The following is a 13,605-nucleotide window of genomic DNA, read 5'->3' as shown; positions in this document are numbered from 1 at the left end:
TAACTATCCAATAAATTTACTTTTAATAATAATTTGGCGTTTACTAGATTCCTATAAATGTTTTGATTCGTCACTCATAAATTTTATTAGGTAAAAATAATTACCTACCCATTATAATAGGACATAGTTATTAGATCAATAAACAACAAAAACACTGTCAAATCACCGATAAAACACAACACAGACTATAAACGCGATAATACAACGGGTTCGCGGTACAGTTTAGCGATAAATAATGAGATAATACGATTTTTTTCTTATGTTAGTGGTCTAACATTTGTCATTTGTTTGGAAGTATAATGCCGAAGCACAATCTGGACCATTAAATGTCAAAACTTTGACCAGCTGCCCAATGCTGCCACCAAGCAGCAAAGAAGTAAAACTCAATAATAGTACAGCAGTTTTCGTTTTAAAATAGAAGTATATTACAATATTTTTAAGTCATTATATGTTATAATAAATTTTGAAAGCACATATTTACAATTTAAAAAAAATCTACGTTTTTTATATAAATTATAATTCGGTTTATTATTTTTTTGCGCCATCTTTTATAGTCAAATGAAATTAAATTTCTCTATGCTTTTAGATCATCTATGCTATTGTATCAATGACAGCCGCTAAATAACCAAAAAAGTCTTGAAAGTGATTTGTATAAAATAATTAAGTTTCATTATAAGGGATTAAAATTAAATTGATAATTGATTTTCGTTTGAGTAAATTTATAGTAAAATGTCGAAACAATTTAAATTGAGTGCCTCTCTTTATGGTCATTCAATGGATGTGCGTGCTTTAGCGATAACCGAAAGTAACGATATTATAAGCGCGTCAAGAGACCGAACTACAAAATACTGGAAGTACAATCCGTGAGTAGAAACTTTTTAATATTAAAGTATCTAAAATACGGGTAAAGACTTTTTTTAAATATATCTAGAAATATATTAAACTTATTAGGCTTCAAAATGTATATCAAGATGTAATGACATATAAAGGCCACGAAAATTTCGTCGGTAGCGTACTATATTTAGAACCAACTAAGGAATACCCCGATGGTTTAGTTATTACAGGAGGTTATGATAAAAATATTTTAATTTACAAACCTGGTGAACAATTCCATACATACGCTATAAAAGGAGAACATTTAAGCACAAGTAAGCTGTTATAATATACGAATTTGTGCTTTGATTGTCTTTCTTTTATATTATAGTATGTGCTATAACCAAAGGGAATGGTGTAAACACGTTTTTGAGCGCTTCTTGGGATAATACAGCGAAATATTGGTGTTTATCAACGTCTACTTCAAAACCAGTTCAAACATTCACCGGTCACACTGCCGCCGTTTGGCACGTGAGACAAATTAGCGATGGGAGAGTTTTAACTGCATCTGCCGATAAAACTATAGGAGTTTGGTCACCGGAGGGGCAAAAATTGAATACTTTATCAGGTAAGTACTAATTTTTGATTTATTTGGTTCACACTGTAATTCATCCATAGGTCATGCTGAAGCTGTTAGGTGTTTGGAAGATTTTCCAGAATTAAAGTATTTTATGAGCGTATCCAATGATGCTTCCATAAAAATATGGAATTACGATTGTGAAAATATTAATACTCTTTACGGTCATAATAATTTCATCTACAGGTAATTATGGGTCAATTAACGATGATTTAATTGTTAATTTGAATTTTTTTTAGTATGTACAGGTGTAGGCCTCATGGTATGGATAGTTTTGTAACTTCGGACGAAGATAGGACTGTGAAATTTTGGCAAAATAACAAAGATAGATGCACGATTGAATTACCAGCGCAGTCAATTTGGGCGGTGGCGTGTTTATCTAATGGTGACATTGTAACCGGATCAAGGTTAGAATAGAATTTTCTACAGTTTAAATTGGTTTTATCATTAATTACGAAATATAATATAAATCAGTCTGATAATGAGTTCCTCAATAATATTTTCAACTATTTTTATTATGAACTTGTTAAATAAATCTTGCTACGGCCCTGTTTAAAAGGTAAATGACATTTGAAATCTTCACAGCTGTGTAAAGTTGGGTTAAGTTATTGGTCTCTATCTGTCACATAAAATAGTCAATGAAGAATTCATATTCCATAATGATCAAAAGACATAATGTTTACCAGTGTTGCCATAAATAAAGAATTTACTTCAATTTAAAGATTTTTTAATCTGAATTTACTTTGAAGATATACAAGTAGAATTTGTACATTTAGCAAAGAATTTACGAATTATTTTTTATTGAATTTAGTTAAGTTTAAATGAAGTAATAAAAAATGCCGAATCTCTATCGACATTTTTATTAAAAAATTGTTTAATGAAATATTTAATCTGTTTTTCGTGTTGATTTATCATGATTTTAAATCTCTATTAATACAATAGAATTAAAATCAGAATAAACCATCGCGAAAAACATATAAAAATATCTAAGAAGTGAGAATAAAATGAAATATTTCAATACCATTTTGAAGAATTTCTGTTGCTCGTAGTTGGCAACACTGTGTGGTTCTAGGACAGTAGTTCAAAAGAATATTAGTAGTGAATCGGTAATTGTAAGAGGTTATGTTTATCAATTGTCAGTTTGAAGTTACTTCAAAGATTTTACTTTGAAAGCTGCAGACTAATTAAAGAGAAGCAATTGAAAATTCGTAGTATTGTGGTAGGTCGAAAATCAAAATTAATTAAAGAAAATATGAAAAATATAATACTTTCAGCGATGGTATGATAAGAATTTTTACTTTGGATGAATCTCGAGTTGCAGACGAAACAAATCTACTAAAATTTACGGAAGAAGTAAACGCTTTGAAAAAACAGGCTTTACAAGAAATAGGAGGTGTAAAAGTATCAGAGTGAGTAATAAAAATGTTGGTATAAGCACACACCGATACTCAAAATCTATTTTAGTTTACCGGGAACGGAAGCTCTATACGAACCGGGTAAAAGGAACGGTCAAATGAAAATGATCAGAGATGGTAACAGTGTGTTTGCTTATACATGGATAGAGGATGGAGAAAATAGTCGTTGGGATAAAGTCGGTGACGTCCTGGGTGGAAAGGATAAAGATGAAACTGGAAAAACCATGTATGAAGGACAAGTTAGTAATTAACGATAATTTTATTTATTTGTTCAAATTTTTTAAATTCTTTTTTAGTATTACGATTTTGTATTTTCCGTGGATGTAGAAGATGGTAAACCACCATTAAAATTACCTTTTAACAGAGGAGACGATCCTTATCAATGTGCCCACAAATTTTTAGCTAAACATATGCTACCCGCGGAATATTTAGAACAAGTTGTGGATTTTATTTTGAAAAATAGTAATGAGCAGTATGTACCGTCTGTTAGTACTGAATACCAGGATCCTTTTACTGGAGGATCGAGGTACACTCCGAATTACGGTGCTAATAACCAGGGACAAACCGGAGTCAATTTGGATCCATTTACAGGTAAGTAATATAGTTTTTAATACAGGATGTTTGTTTATATGTATCATCGATTAATATTTTCAAAATTTATTGGTATTAAAGTTAAAACTTGGTTAAAACAATAGGAGTTTCATCATACTTTTTCTTTAATATACAGTGTGTTTGAATATAACAAGAATCAAAATTTGTACAAGAAATTTGATCTTGTTGCAATTGAATGAAAATCTTATTATAAATTCCAAATTACATGTAATAGATTTGACAATTATGAAAATATTGATAATTTACAGGGGTTGTTTGAAAGTTTCCTTCAATTTAATCAAATTTGTGTGCAATTTTTCCAACTTTTATAGGTGGAAGTAGTTATTCGACGTCCGGAAGTAGATTACAACAAACAGCTGGTCGATCTACGGCGTCTAATTTGGAGTCGAAATCGAATTTTTTCCCCGTTCAATCCTATCATTCCTTCGACGTAGGAGATTCCAAGGTTATTTTAAGGAAATTGAAGGAATTTAACGAAAAATGTGGCGACGGTGATAAATTAGAAGATACGGATCTTGAACAAGTAGTTGATTTGTGTTGTAATCCACCTACAGATGGAAATATCGTCGATATTTTATTTAAGTTATTAGAATGGCCTGATGGTGAGTATTTGTTTTACGAAAAAAAATGTGATGTATTTTGTTTATTTTTAGATATAATATTTCCTGTTTTGGATGTTATAAGATTAGCGGTGAGGAATAAAGTGAATAATGAATTGATATCGACAGTGAATAATGGTGTTATATTCGAAAAAATCAAATCGTATACTAACAGTGATTGTAAAATAATCAATAATATGATTATTGCTCTTCGGACAATGACTAATTTGTGTTTACATGAAACCGGAGAGGATTTAGTGTTCAATAATCGGTTCGATATATTAGAAAATTTTACATCGTTGAATAACCTCAACAAAAACTGTCAGGTAAGTAGAAATCACTTTTATTATCAAATTTGTTTCTATTGCTTGTCAATATTTAGTTCTATCATCATTGTTTTATTTGGTTTTTGTCTAATTTACCTTTCAGATTCATATTTTTATTTTTTGGACTCAAACAATATGAATTTAGGTATAATTAAACTAAAAATATATGAAATTGTGATGAAATTGCAGTAAAAGAATAATTTTATAATTTTGTTGAGTGTCATATACACCGTACGGCAGTTTTACCGTTGCCGTTTACTATTTGCAAATGATTCATTTTGAGTATATGTATAACTTAATTTTTCACACTTGAAAAAAGCTTTTTTTAAAAATGATTTCTGAAAGTTACAGCTATTCAGATTCGAAGGAAATTCTACACTGATGATATAAACTGAACTACTAAAAAGATTAAAGATACAATATAAGCAAAAACTAGTTCTAAAGGAAATAACTATGTCTGGTGATTACAAAATATAATTAAACAATGTATTTAACGTCTGTTAAAAAATTTAAACTTTATAACATATATATTTGATTGTTGCACTTTTTTTAATTGTTTTAAACTACATTTCGAATTTTTTGTGATTAGAAGCCAAAAAATATAAGAATTGTTGATAAAAATTCGGTAAAACAATAATTTTCGAATTCTGTTAAGTCTCGCTTACATTGCACACGGCAGTTTTGCCGTTTACTACTTGCAAAAGACTCATTTTCAGTTTATTATGTTTGTGTGTGACAATATGATTGTTGCATATATAATTTCAATTGTTTTGGTTAAAAATTTGGATTTTTTGTAATTAGAATCCGAAAAATTCATGAATCTATGAGAAAAATCGCAATAAAACAATCATTTTCAAATTATGTTAATTGTTCGCCTACACCGTACGGTAGTTTTGCAGTTTCTTTACAGAAGTGTAATTTTTTCTCATTATTTTGAATAAATTGATTATATTTGACAATATGATTGTTGCACATATATTTTTTTAATTGTTTAGTCAAAAATTTGGATTTTTTGTGATTAGAATCCGAAAAATTTTAATTATTTTTTTTTATGTCAAGTCTCGCTTACACCGTACGGCAGTTTTGCCGTTCACTACTTGCAAAAGACTCATATGTTTGTATTTGACAATATAATTATAATTATAATATATACAATATTAATTATAAATATCCAAAAAATATACGAATTGATGATAAGAAATGCAGTAATACAATCATTTTCCAATTCTGTTAAGTCTCGCCTTCACCGTACGGTAATTTTGCCGTTTTCTCATTACATATACTTCTCGAAAATTTTTAATAATTAATTGAAATGCGTTTGATTATGTTTTTTAGATTGCCTTAGCGACGACGTTATTGAATTTAACGATACTAGTAGTTAAACGCAATGACGAAATCGGTATAACGGTATTGGCTCAAGTGATACCCGATCTCGTTACAAAATTAACCGAATCAGAAGCGCATTTTAGGGCGTACGTTGCTTTGGGAACTTTGATAACGCGCGCCAACGTGTACAAATTGATGGTGAAGGCCAAGGTGCAAGAAAACTCTAATTTTATTTCTACTTTACAGTTACATTCTTTTTCAAGTCAAACGGATATAGAAAATAAGAGAATGAATTGTGTTAAAGAATTACTCAATATATTGTAATTATTTTTTTATTATTCGGGAGTGTATAAGAAAAAAATAAATGTTTGCTTTGATATAATTTGAGTTTACTTTCAACCTTTCAATACAAGGGGAGTCCGAATAAAAACATTTTGAGGAAAAACTGGATGCAGACCAAGGTTCAATGTCCAATCATTTTAATGGGGAGTTACCTGTGAACATCAATAATAAGATAATTACTGAAAGATAACAACGGACTGGTAACTCCAAGCCTGCTATACTAAATAATGGAGCCATCTGATACACACAGCTCCAAGATGAAGGCTTGTCCGGAGCAGAGCTCCTATACAAAGGGTGTGCTCAATATTAGGGCAAGAAAGTTCTACAAAATCTGGAAATGACGAGACTAAATCGCTAGACTGGGATCAGTGGGTCTAGAACCCACTTTTGGTGTAGCTAAAAGTGTTGATATGAAACAAACGAATATACATAAATGAACGCTCTGCTTATCTTACCAAACTACTGCTCTGATTAAATACCTAGTCGCGAAATCCGACCAGTGACTGGACTTTTAACCGGATATGGTCATCTAAGATGCAATCCTCGCATCACGGATGATCCAGAGTGTGTTTGGTGCATAGAGGAGGATGAAACTGCAGATCACGTGATCTGTGAGTTTCAAGCAAACTGTTCAAAAACTTGGATGAACTTTGCAGCTTGCCTAATGACATCAAAAGGTTCAAGCCGAAGCACTTGATTTGTTTCCCAAAGGACATCGGTCTTTGGTAGTATCAAGTGGAACACGAGGGGTCTATATGCTTCACGACCCTTGGCTGACCATAACACTACTCGAATTATGCCATTTTTTTATAAATGGATTTAAAACAAAATTTTTGCAAGAAAATCCTCATTTTACTGCAATTTTTTTGAAAATAATGTGTTGAAAAGAGAAAGTCTAAATTTTACTATACGTAAAAATTAAATTATATTTTAACGTCAATGTCAAATTTTAATGTTTGTTTGATTTAAGTTACGACTACAAGATGTTCTAACTTTCTAGCAATAATTTTAACAATTTAAAATTACTTCAATTCAATTTGTTATGAGTTATTAATATATTCCATACACATATATAGTCATTTTATTATTCTTTTTATGGTATGTTAATAAATTATATGAAATTAAAGTAGTGTGTTTAGTCCTATAATCTGTTTATAACAAGAAACTTGAATTACACCAGTAAAAATAAAATGAGAGACAAAATGTTAGAGATGGACTTAACCATAATTGGATCTGAATTTATTATTTCATAATTTTGTACAGTAATTTTTTCAAAATACGATTGAAAATTATTGAATTAGTAACGTCAGGTGGAGCACGATGGGCCTATATGCTACACGACCCTTGACTGAACACAACACTACTAGAACTATGCTGTTTTATCATAAAAGGGTTTGAAATGAATTAAAATTTTGGTTTGCCATATAATAATGTTACTTTTCATATTTCTTTGAATCAACTTTTGCTCAAAACCCTCATTTCACTGCATTTTTTTGAAAATAATGTGTTAAACAGTGAAGAAATTCTAAATTTTACTGTCCATATTAATTTAATTAAAAAAAAACACCCTGATTCTTATTATTTATTTAACACTTATTCACAAACGATTTTACTACTTTTCTGTATAAATTAACATATTTATTCACTCTTCTCCATTGCCACCTTCGGATAAATTTTGTTTTTGTTTCAATACTCTCAATCTCCTTTCACGTTCGTATTCTTTCATTCGAATAACAAAACTAAAATATACAAATGATAAGTAATGATTTATAAAATTGAAAAAATTATATACTCACTCATCATATTTGCAATTAAGAAAGTCGTGTTTTTCATGATGGCATTTCACTACAAAAGGCCAATTTTCTTTTCTACAAGCTTGAAATTTTAATAATAAATGTGCGCAATAATCCCTATCTTCTAGAGGTAGTTTTGCAGACCTCATTTCCTCCTCTGTAGCTATCATAACTGATAAAATATAAACGATTCAGAATTAGGAGTATACAGATTTGAAAACCACGTGAAATTGTATTTATTAATTTGTATGAATTGGTAAATTAGTTTAACGTACCTCTTTGTTTACGACCATTTTCGAAACCGTATAATGGATCAAAAGTTGGTTCATCGTTTGGACTAGGTGTAATTTCGGGATGATAATATAAATTTATACCGTTGTTAAAGGTATTTCCAAAAGTTTGGCCCATCGTAAAATAGACTCAAAATATGAAAAAAATCTTCATATAACCAAAAAATAGGGTTATATTATTATGTAATGTCATTTAAGATGTCAAAGTCACCAAATCGAGGTTTGATCAATTTTTAGTTCCGAACAAAAACTTACATCAAAATTATTATTTTTTCCAAATCTTCTAATTACGATTTCACGTCATTCAGCTTGATATATTCATATAAGAAATTTATATTAGTTTTTCATATATTTATTCAGTTCGTAATAATAATAATAAAACGTTATTTCTATGATCAAATATCGATAAAAAGCCTGAGCCACACCACTAAAATTTAATAAAGCTGCAACATGAAGAAATAGAGATGGACGTAATCTTAATCAGCTATCTTTATAAAATAATTCTTTCGAATAAACAAAACGTGAAACTAGATCTAATATATACGTTAGGGTAGGAAGAATCGAAATTGATATAGTAAAACAGTTTTATTTAAATTGATAAATAACAATTGTATCAATAAATTATGTGATCACAATTTTGAAGATCGCCTTCTTGCGTGTTCCAGAGATTCTTTTAAAACTTTCAGAACATAATCCACAGTGTTAGGATTGGCATTATAACCCATTACTCCTATTCTAAGAATTTTCCCTGCCGTAGGTCCCAATCCCCCTGCGATTTCAACATTGTACCTTAAAACAATAGAATAAATAAGAATTCATGTAATTTGACAATTTACAATAAATTCACAACATACTTATTCATGGCGTAAGTTATTAATTCTTTCCAATCAAAATCTGTAACTTCAACTGACGTAACTGTTTTCAATCTTTTATTTTCATCTTTAACAAAAAAAAGCAAGCCGAGCTTTTCAATGCCATCTCTTAATCTTCTATAACATTCATCATGTTTTTTATGCCAATTTTCTAATCCTTCTTCAGTTATTATAGCGAGGCTTTCACGGAGACTACATAGTAATGTGGAGCATGTGGTATGATGATATCTGAATACATAAAAGTTTTAAAATAAACAGATTTATATAATTCTATTACATTATATGAAGGTTTTGTAAACTAAAATGATCTGAAAATATATATTTAAATTTTCTTTGAGTAAAAACTTACGGTCGGACATTATTATAACAGTTCCATTGTTGACCTAAAATTTTCATATCCCAAAAATAGACTTTGCTCGGTGTTTTCCTTTCAAATATCACTTTCCTGGAAAAAGTATATGAACGAATTTATTGGCTCCTTTCATATTGTGAACAGAAAAGGACTAAATCTCTAATCTATCTTAACTCGTTTATTGTTTATTATTACATTGTGCATTACGTTCGAAATAACTTATCTATAATCGTATACATGGTTGTCTAATTTTTCTGCTAGGATACAATCGGATCTTCTATCGTAATATTAAAAATTTACTGAAAAAATGTTAACGTTTATATAACCTAAAAATTGAATTATGTTTTTAACGTCAATGTCAAATTTTAGTGTTTGTTCGATTTTAGTTCCCACTACACGATCAATGTTTTAACTATCCAACAATAATTTTTACAAATCGAAATTACTTTAGTTCAATTCATTATAAGTTATTAATATATTGCATTTACGTATATAGTCATTATATAATTATTTTTATGATATTAAGAAATTATAATGAAATTAAAATAGTGCGTTTAGTTCTATGATCTGTTTATAATAAAAAACCTGAATAACACCAATAAAAATAGAATAAGAGAAGTGACAAAATATTAGAGTTGGTCTTACTCATAATCGGAACTGAAAGTTATTTATTTTAATTCACGGATCATAATAAATTTTTGTACTGTCTTTTTTTTTAAATACGATTTTGAATCATCTTATATTGAATTATAAACACATTTGTTTATACTTACTGAGCATTAGGACTAAATGATATGATAGTTAAACCTGGTGGCGCTCCAATAGCTTTTTGAACACCAGCATAAGCAGCATCGACGCCCCATTTGTCCATCAAGAAAGGTACACCAGCTACTGATGCAACTGTATCAACAGCGAGCAGACAATTATATCTAAACCGAAAGATATGTTACCTATATTGAATTTATTTTTTTGTATTAAAAATATTCTTACTTGTGACAAAGATCTCCAATACCTTCTATTGGTTGGTATACTCCAGTTGATGTTTCACCTTGTACTATAAAAAGTAATTTTGGAGAATATTTTTTTAATTTGTTTTCGATTTGATTTAAACTGAAATTATCACCATAATCAGCCATCATTTGTATCGGTTTGGTATCTATGAACAAAATACAAACAAAAATTACGAATCAAATTACCCAAAATAACCAAGTATGTAAACTATATAAAAAAGTTTTATGTTATTTCTACTATTTTAGTATATTTCGTTTTATTTTAATTTTTGATATGTATACCGTATCTTTTTGCCATATCTGCAGCTCTAAAACCCCAAATTCCGTTAGTAGCGATCAGCACAACATCTCCAGGTTCGAGGAGATTGCTTAAAACAGCTTCCATTCCACTATGTCCGCTTGCACTTATAGCTAAAGACAGCTCGTTTTTTGTTTGAAATATATACTTGATACCTGCTTTAATTTCATCCATTATCTGAAAATAGTTATTAACATCGTGATATTTTGCGTGTAAAAGTGTTATTTAAGCACTTACTTGAAATATTTCTGAATTCATATGCCCTAAAATACTATTAGTCATTGAATGAATTACTCTAGGTGAAATATTAGCAGGTCCGGCACCCATGAGTATTTTATGTGGTACTATTAGTGGTCGTTTCAAAATATCGGGTGGAGATATTATATCCATTGTAAATCCAATTAAATAATTTGTCTTGTTTTATATGGCGTATTCTTTTATTAAACTATTTTATTAATATTTGAAGAAAAAGTTTGATTATGTAAAAAATTGAAAATACATTTTATACTCACAGCGGTCACGGTAACAAATTTTAACTTTAGAACGGATAAAACAAATATTAAATTATGAATATAATTGTTATCTCAACTAGTCCTCATGAATGTTAATTATTTAAGATTTAACTGTTACTTGATTTATTTCTTGAAATTACCAGATAACAAAATTATCAAATTAACCTTCTTTGTTTATTATTATTTTGAATTGTAAACATAGTCATGGAAAGCTTAAAGTGATAAGTTTAATTAAATAAAATATATAAAGTATGGACATTTATAGATTAAATGATCAGTATTTGCCGTAGCAATAGATTTTTTTGTAAACCTAAATTTATTTATACAAAATTAATTTTGTATGTAGAAATACAAGATGGACTAACAATGGAGAATAGAAAGGTGGTGCCCTCTTGTGAATATCGTCGTTACTTATTAATTCCTGAATATCTAATAAATATCTAATAGATGTCGTCAGGATTACTATATTTATAAATAAGTAGGAGGAAGTAGAGCAAATTTAAATTTTAGAATAAAATTTGATGACTGAAATTTAGAACAAACAAGTCGTTTAAATAAAAATAAGTAATTTGTTGATAAATCGGTTTACATACTTTTTTATCAAGATAACTATCGCCTAAATAAATAGTAATTAACTTTTTTCAGATGGAAAAACATAAATACGAGTACTAAAAACGTTTAAAATGATATATTTTTTATTCGAGGTTCAAAATTACGTCACATAAATCAAGTTAAACGTTCGATGATAATGAAATTCTAACGAAAGTTTATTAATTAATCGAAGATTTACAAAGTCAATCATTAATCAACGGCGATAAAATCAGAAGAGCGTGTAGATATTTAACGAATATTAAATATTTGGGTTTCACGATCCTAGTTTGTGATACCTGAGTCTTTACTATCACCTCAGGTGATAACTTACGGATTAGGTAATAGGAAACGTGTTTATACGAGTCGTTTAAATTTTAATTGAAAATATTAGAATTTATTATTATACACGAATTAGCAACATCCCAAATACCTACGTATTTTTTTAGTTTAAAAATCCGTGCTACGTTCAAATAAATAAATCCGACAACATCGTAATTCTCTATAGGTGTAGATAGCATACCAAGACTATACGATATAAGGATTGAACTGAACTTAATCACAAATATCGATCGTATCACTTACAAGTTGTCACTTAATCTGTTTTGTCATCGCATTATTCAAATAATTTTCATGAATTATAATGGGATCTTTTGTAATGGGTTACAAGATAGCCATTTACCTTTACATCATTATAGTATGGTAGCAAAGAACAATTGGAATTATTACCAATTATATACAAAAAGTACGCGTTTTAATTTTTTATTTTACGACTGAATTTTCACAATTAAGTGTTAATTGAAATAATAATTTTATAATTTATAATTTGAGATTAGTTTTTACGAAAAAACTAAAACTACAATCTACATCAATCGTATTTTGCTCCCTTACTAAAATCGTAACTCACGACACATAAAATACTTTTTGATTTTTGTAGCCTGGACTGACCAGGCTGGCAAAATCTAGCGATCTCTTTTTATTTCATTTTATAGTGAGGAATCGTCGTGACTGAAAATTTTTATTGTCTACATTTTACGTATTGGTCTTAACAGGGGGTTTAATTTTTTATTCGATTACGATCAAAGATTTAAACCTTAATACCATGTTGAGGTAACCACTGAGAATATATATATATATATATATATATATATATATATATATATATATATATATATATATATATGTACGAGGATGGTTCTAGAAGAAGTATCTGACCCGAGAAAACATAAAAATTCGCTGGATACCCTTTTTATAATAAGAATCGTAGTTCCTCAATCAACTGCCGAAATTGCAACTTCATTATTGGAAAATCTTTGACCACTAGGAACAAAAAATAATCCGAGGGGACTAAATCTGTCGATTAGGGTGCATGATGTAGCAATTCAAACTTTTGGCCATTGCAAAAACGAATGTTTGTCTTGATAAAACAACAATGTTTTCTTAGTCGTTTTTGCTTGATTTCTTTGCTCAAACGTTGCAATAATTTCGCATAATACTCGCCATTAATAGTTATTCCTTTTTCAAATTAGTCAATGAAAATTATTCCACGCGTATCTCAAAAAACAGACGCTATAATATTAAAAATTTTCTAAAAAAATGCTAATGTTTATTCTTCTTCTTCTTCCTGCTGTGTATAGGCATCATTGCCTGTTTTTCTTTACGTCATTGCCTCTGCTCAGTCACCTGGGAGGTTGTCACTCCATCTTTTCCTAGGTCTTCCAAGGCTTCTTTGTCCTGCTGGTGATTTGTCCCTTGATATTTTCACAATTCGTTCTTCCGTCATGCGGTCAATGTGCTCATTCCATTTTATCTTTCTATCC

The 13,605-nt window shown here is 29.3% G+C and overlaps 4 protein-coding genes across 6 annotated transcripts in view; 1 reads left to right on the top strand and 3 right to left on the bottom strand.

The window, feature by feature from the left end:
- The window catches only part of LOC130898937 (transmembrane protein 47), a 54,728-nt gene extending 54,377 nt beyond the window's left edge, over positions 1 to 351 (bottom strand). Inside the window, exon 1 of the mRNA XM_057808550.1 lies at positions 109 to 351. Within this exon, the coding sequence (XP_057664533.1) occupies positions 109 to 125 (17 nt within the window). The 5' untranslated portion in view covers positions 126 to 351. The remainder of the gene's footprint in view (positions 1 to 108) is intronic.
- Positions 352 to 391: 40 nt separating this feature from the next.
- On the top strand, positions 392 to 6,110 carry LOC130898936 (phospholipase A-2-activating protein). Its single transcript, XM_057808548.1, has 11 exons — positions 392 to 863; positions 952 to 1,148; positions 1,205 to 1,441; positions 1,492 to 1,636; positions 1,690 to 1,857; positions 2,725 to 2,859; positions 2,915 to 3,104; positions 3,162 to 3,456; positions 3,789 to 4,079; positions 4,131 to 4,402; positions 5,738 to 6,110. Exons 1-11 carry the CDS (start codon positions 730 to 732, stop codon positions 6,050 to 6,052), a joined length of 2,379 nt encoding a protein of 792 aa, XP_057664531.1. The 5' UTR covers positions 392 to 729; the 3' UTR covers positions 6,053 to 6,110.
- A 1,529-nt stretch (positions 6,111 to 7,639) lies between these two features.
- LOC130898938 (NADH dehydrogenase [ubiquinone] 1 beta subcomplex subunit 7) lies at positions 7,640 to 8,438 on the bottom strand. Its single transcript, XM_057808553.1, has 3 exons — positions 8,139 to 8,438; positions 7,867 to 8,035; positions 7,640 to 7,809 (listed from the first exon to the last, which is right to left on the bottom strand). Exons 1-3 carry the CDS (start codon positions 8,269 to 8,271, stop codon positions 7,713 to 7,715), a joined length of 399 nt encoding a protein of 132 aa, XP_057664536.1. The 5' UTR covers positions 8,272 to 8,438; the 3' UTR covers positions 7,640 to 7,712.
- Positions 8,439 to 8,723: 285 nt separating this feature from the next.
- LOC130898391 (alanine--glyoxylate aminotransferase) lies at positions 8,724 to 11,317 on the bottom strand. Of its 3 annotated transcripts, none has more exons than XM_057807661.1 (8): positions 11,198 to 11,317; positions 10,923 to 11,130; positions 10,670 to 10,862; positions 10,368 to 10,533; positions 10,151 to 10,306; positions 9,375 to 9,470; positions 9,008 to 9,253; positions 8,724 to 8,942 (listed from the first exon to the last, which is right to left on the bottom strand). In XM_057807661.1, exons 2-8 carry the CDS (start codon positions 11,073 to 11,075, stop codon positions 8,783 to 8,785), a joined length of 1,170 nt encoding a protein of 389 aa, XP_057663644.1. In that variant the 5' UTR covers positions 11,076 to 11,130; positions 11,198 to 11,317; the 3' UTR covers positions 8,724 to 8,782. The 3 variants fall into 3 exon arrangements, with proteins under 3 accessions (XP_057663644.1, XP_057663643.1, XP_057663642.1); XM_057807660.1 differs by having other exon boundaries at positions 10,923 to 11,119; positions 11,198 to 11,295; XM_057807659.1 differs by having other exon boundaries at positions 10,923 to 11,317.
- Positions 11,318 to 13,605: the final 2,288 nt, after the last annotated feature.

This window comes from Diorhabda carinulata, chromosome 10 (assembly GCF_026250575.1).
Source record: "Diorhabda carinulata isolate Delta chromosome 10, icDioCari1.1, whole genome shotgun sequence".
NCBI classification, from domain to species: Eukaryota; Metazoa; Arthropoda; class Insecta; order Coleoptera; family Chrysomelidae; genus Diorhabda; species Diorhabda carinulata.
Note: the sequence above shows the minus strand (reverse complement) of the source record. Positions and strands in the feature narration are given on the sequence as shown.

What these genes read in the sequence shown, in the direction of transcription:
- LOC130898936 (XM_057808548.1), top strand. Translation starts at nt 730, where the DNA reads ATGTCGAAACAATTTAAATTGAGTGCCTCTCTTTATGGTCATTCAATG. An exon ending in GACATTGTAACCGGATCAAG is followed by an intron (nt 1,858 to 2,724) that starts GTTAGAATAGAA and finishes TAATACTTTCAG; the next exon opens with CGATGGTATGATAAGAATTT. An exon ending in GTTATTAGAATGGCCTGATG is followed by an intron (nt 4,080 to 4,130) that starts GTGAGTATTTGT and finishes GTTTATTTTTAG; the next exon opens with ATATAATATTTCCTGTTTTG.
- LOC130898938 (XM_057808553.1), bottom strand. Translation starts at nt 8,271, where the DNA reads ATGGGCCAAACTTTTGGAAATACCTTTAACAACGGTATAAATTTATAT. An exon ending in AAATGGTCGTAAACAAAGAG is followed by an intron (nt 8,036 to 8,138) that starts GTACGTTAAACT and finishes ATATTTTATCAG; the next exon opens with TTATGATAGCTACAGAGGAG. An exon ending in CTTAATTGCAAATATGATGA is followed by an intron (nt 7,810 to 7,866) that starts GTGAGTATATAA and finishes TGTATATTTTAG; the next exon opens with TTTTGTTATTCGAATGAAAG.
- LOC130898391 (XM_057807659.1), bottom strand. Translation starts at nt 11,075, where the DNA reads ATGGATATAATATCTCCACCCGATATTTTGAAACGACCACTAATAGTA. An exon ending in AGATATGGCAAAAAGATACG is followed by an intron (nt 10,534 to 10,669) that starts GTATACATATCA and finishes TTTTGTTCATAG; the next exon opens with ATACCAAACCGATACAAATG. An exon ending in ATTGGAGATCTTTGTCACAA is followed by an intron (nt 10,307 to 10,367) that starts GTAAGAATATTT and finishes CTTTCGGTTTAG; the next exon opens with ATATAATTGTCTGCTCGCTG.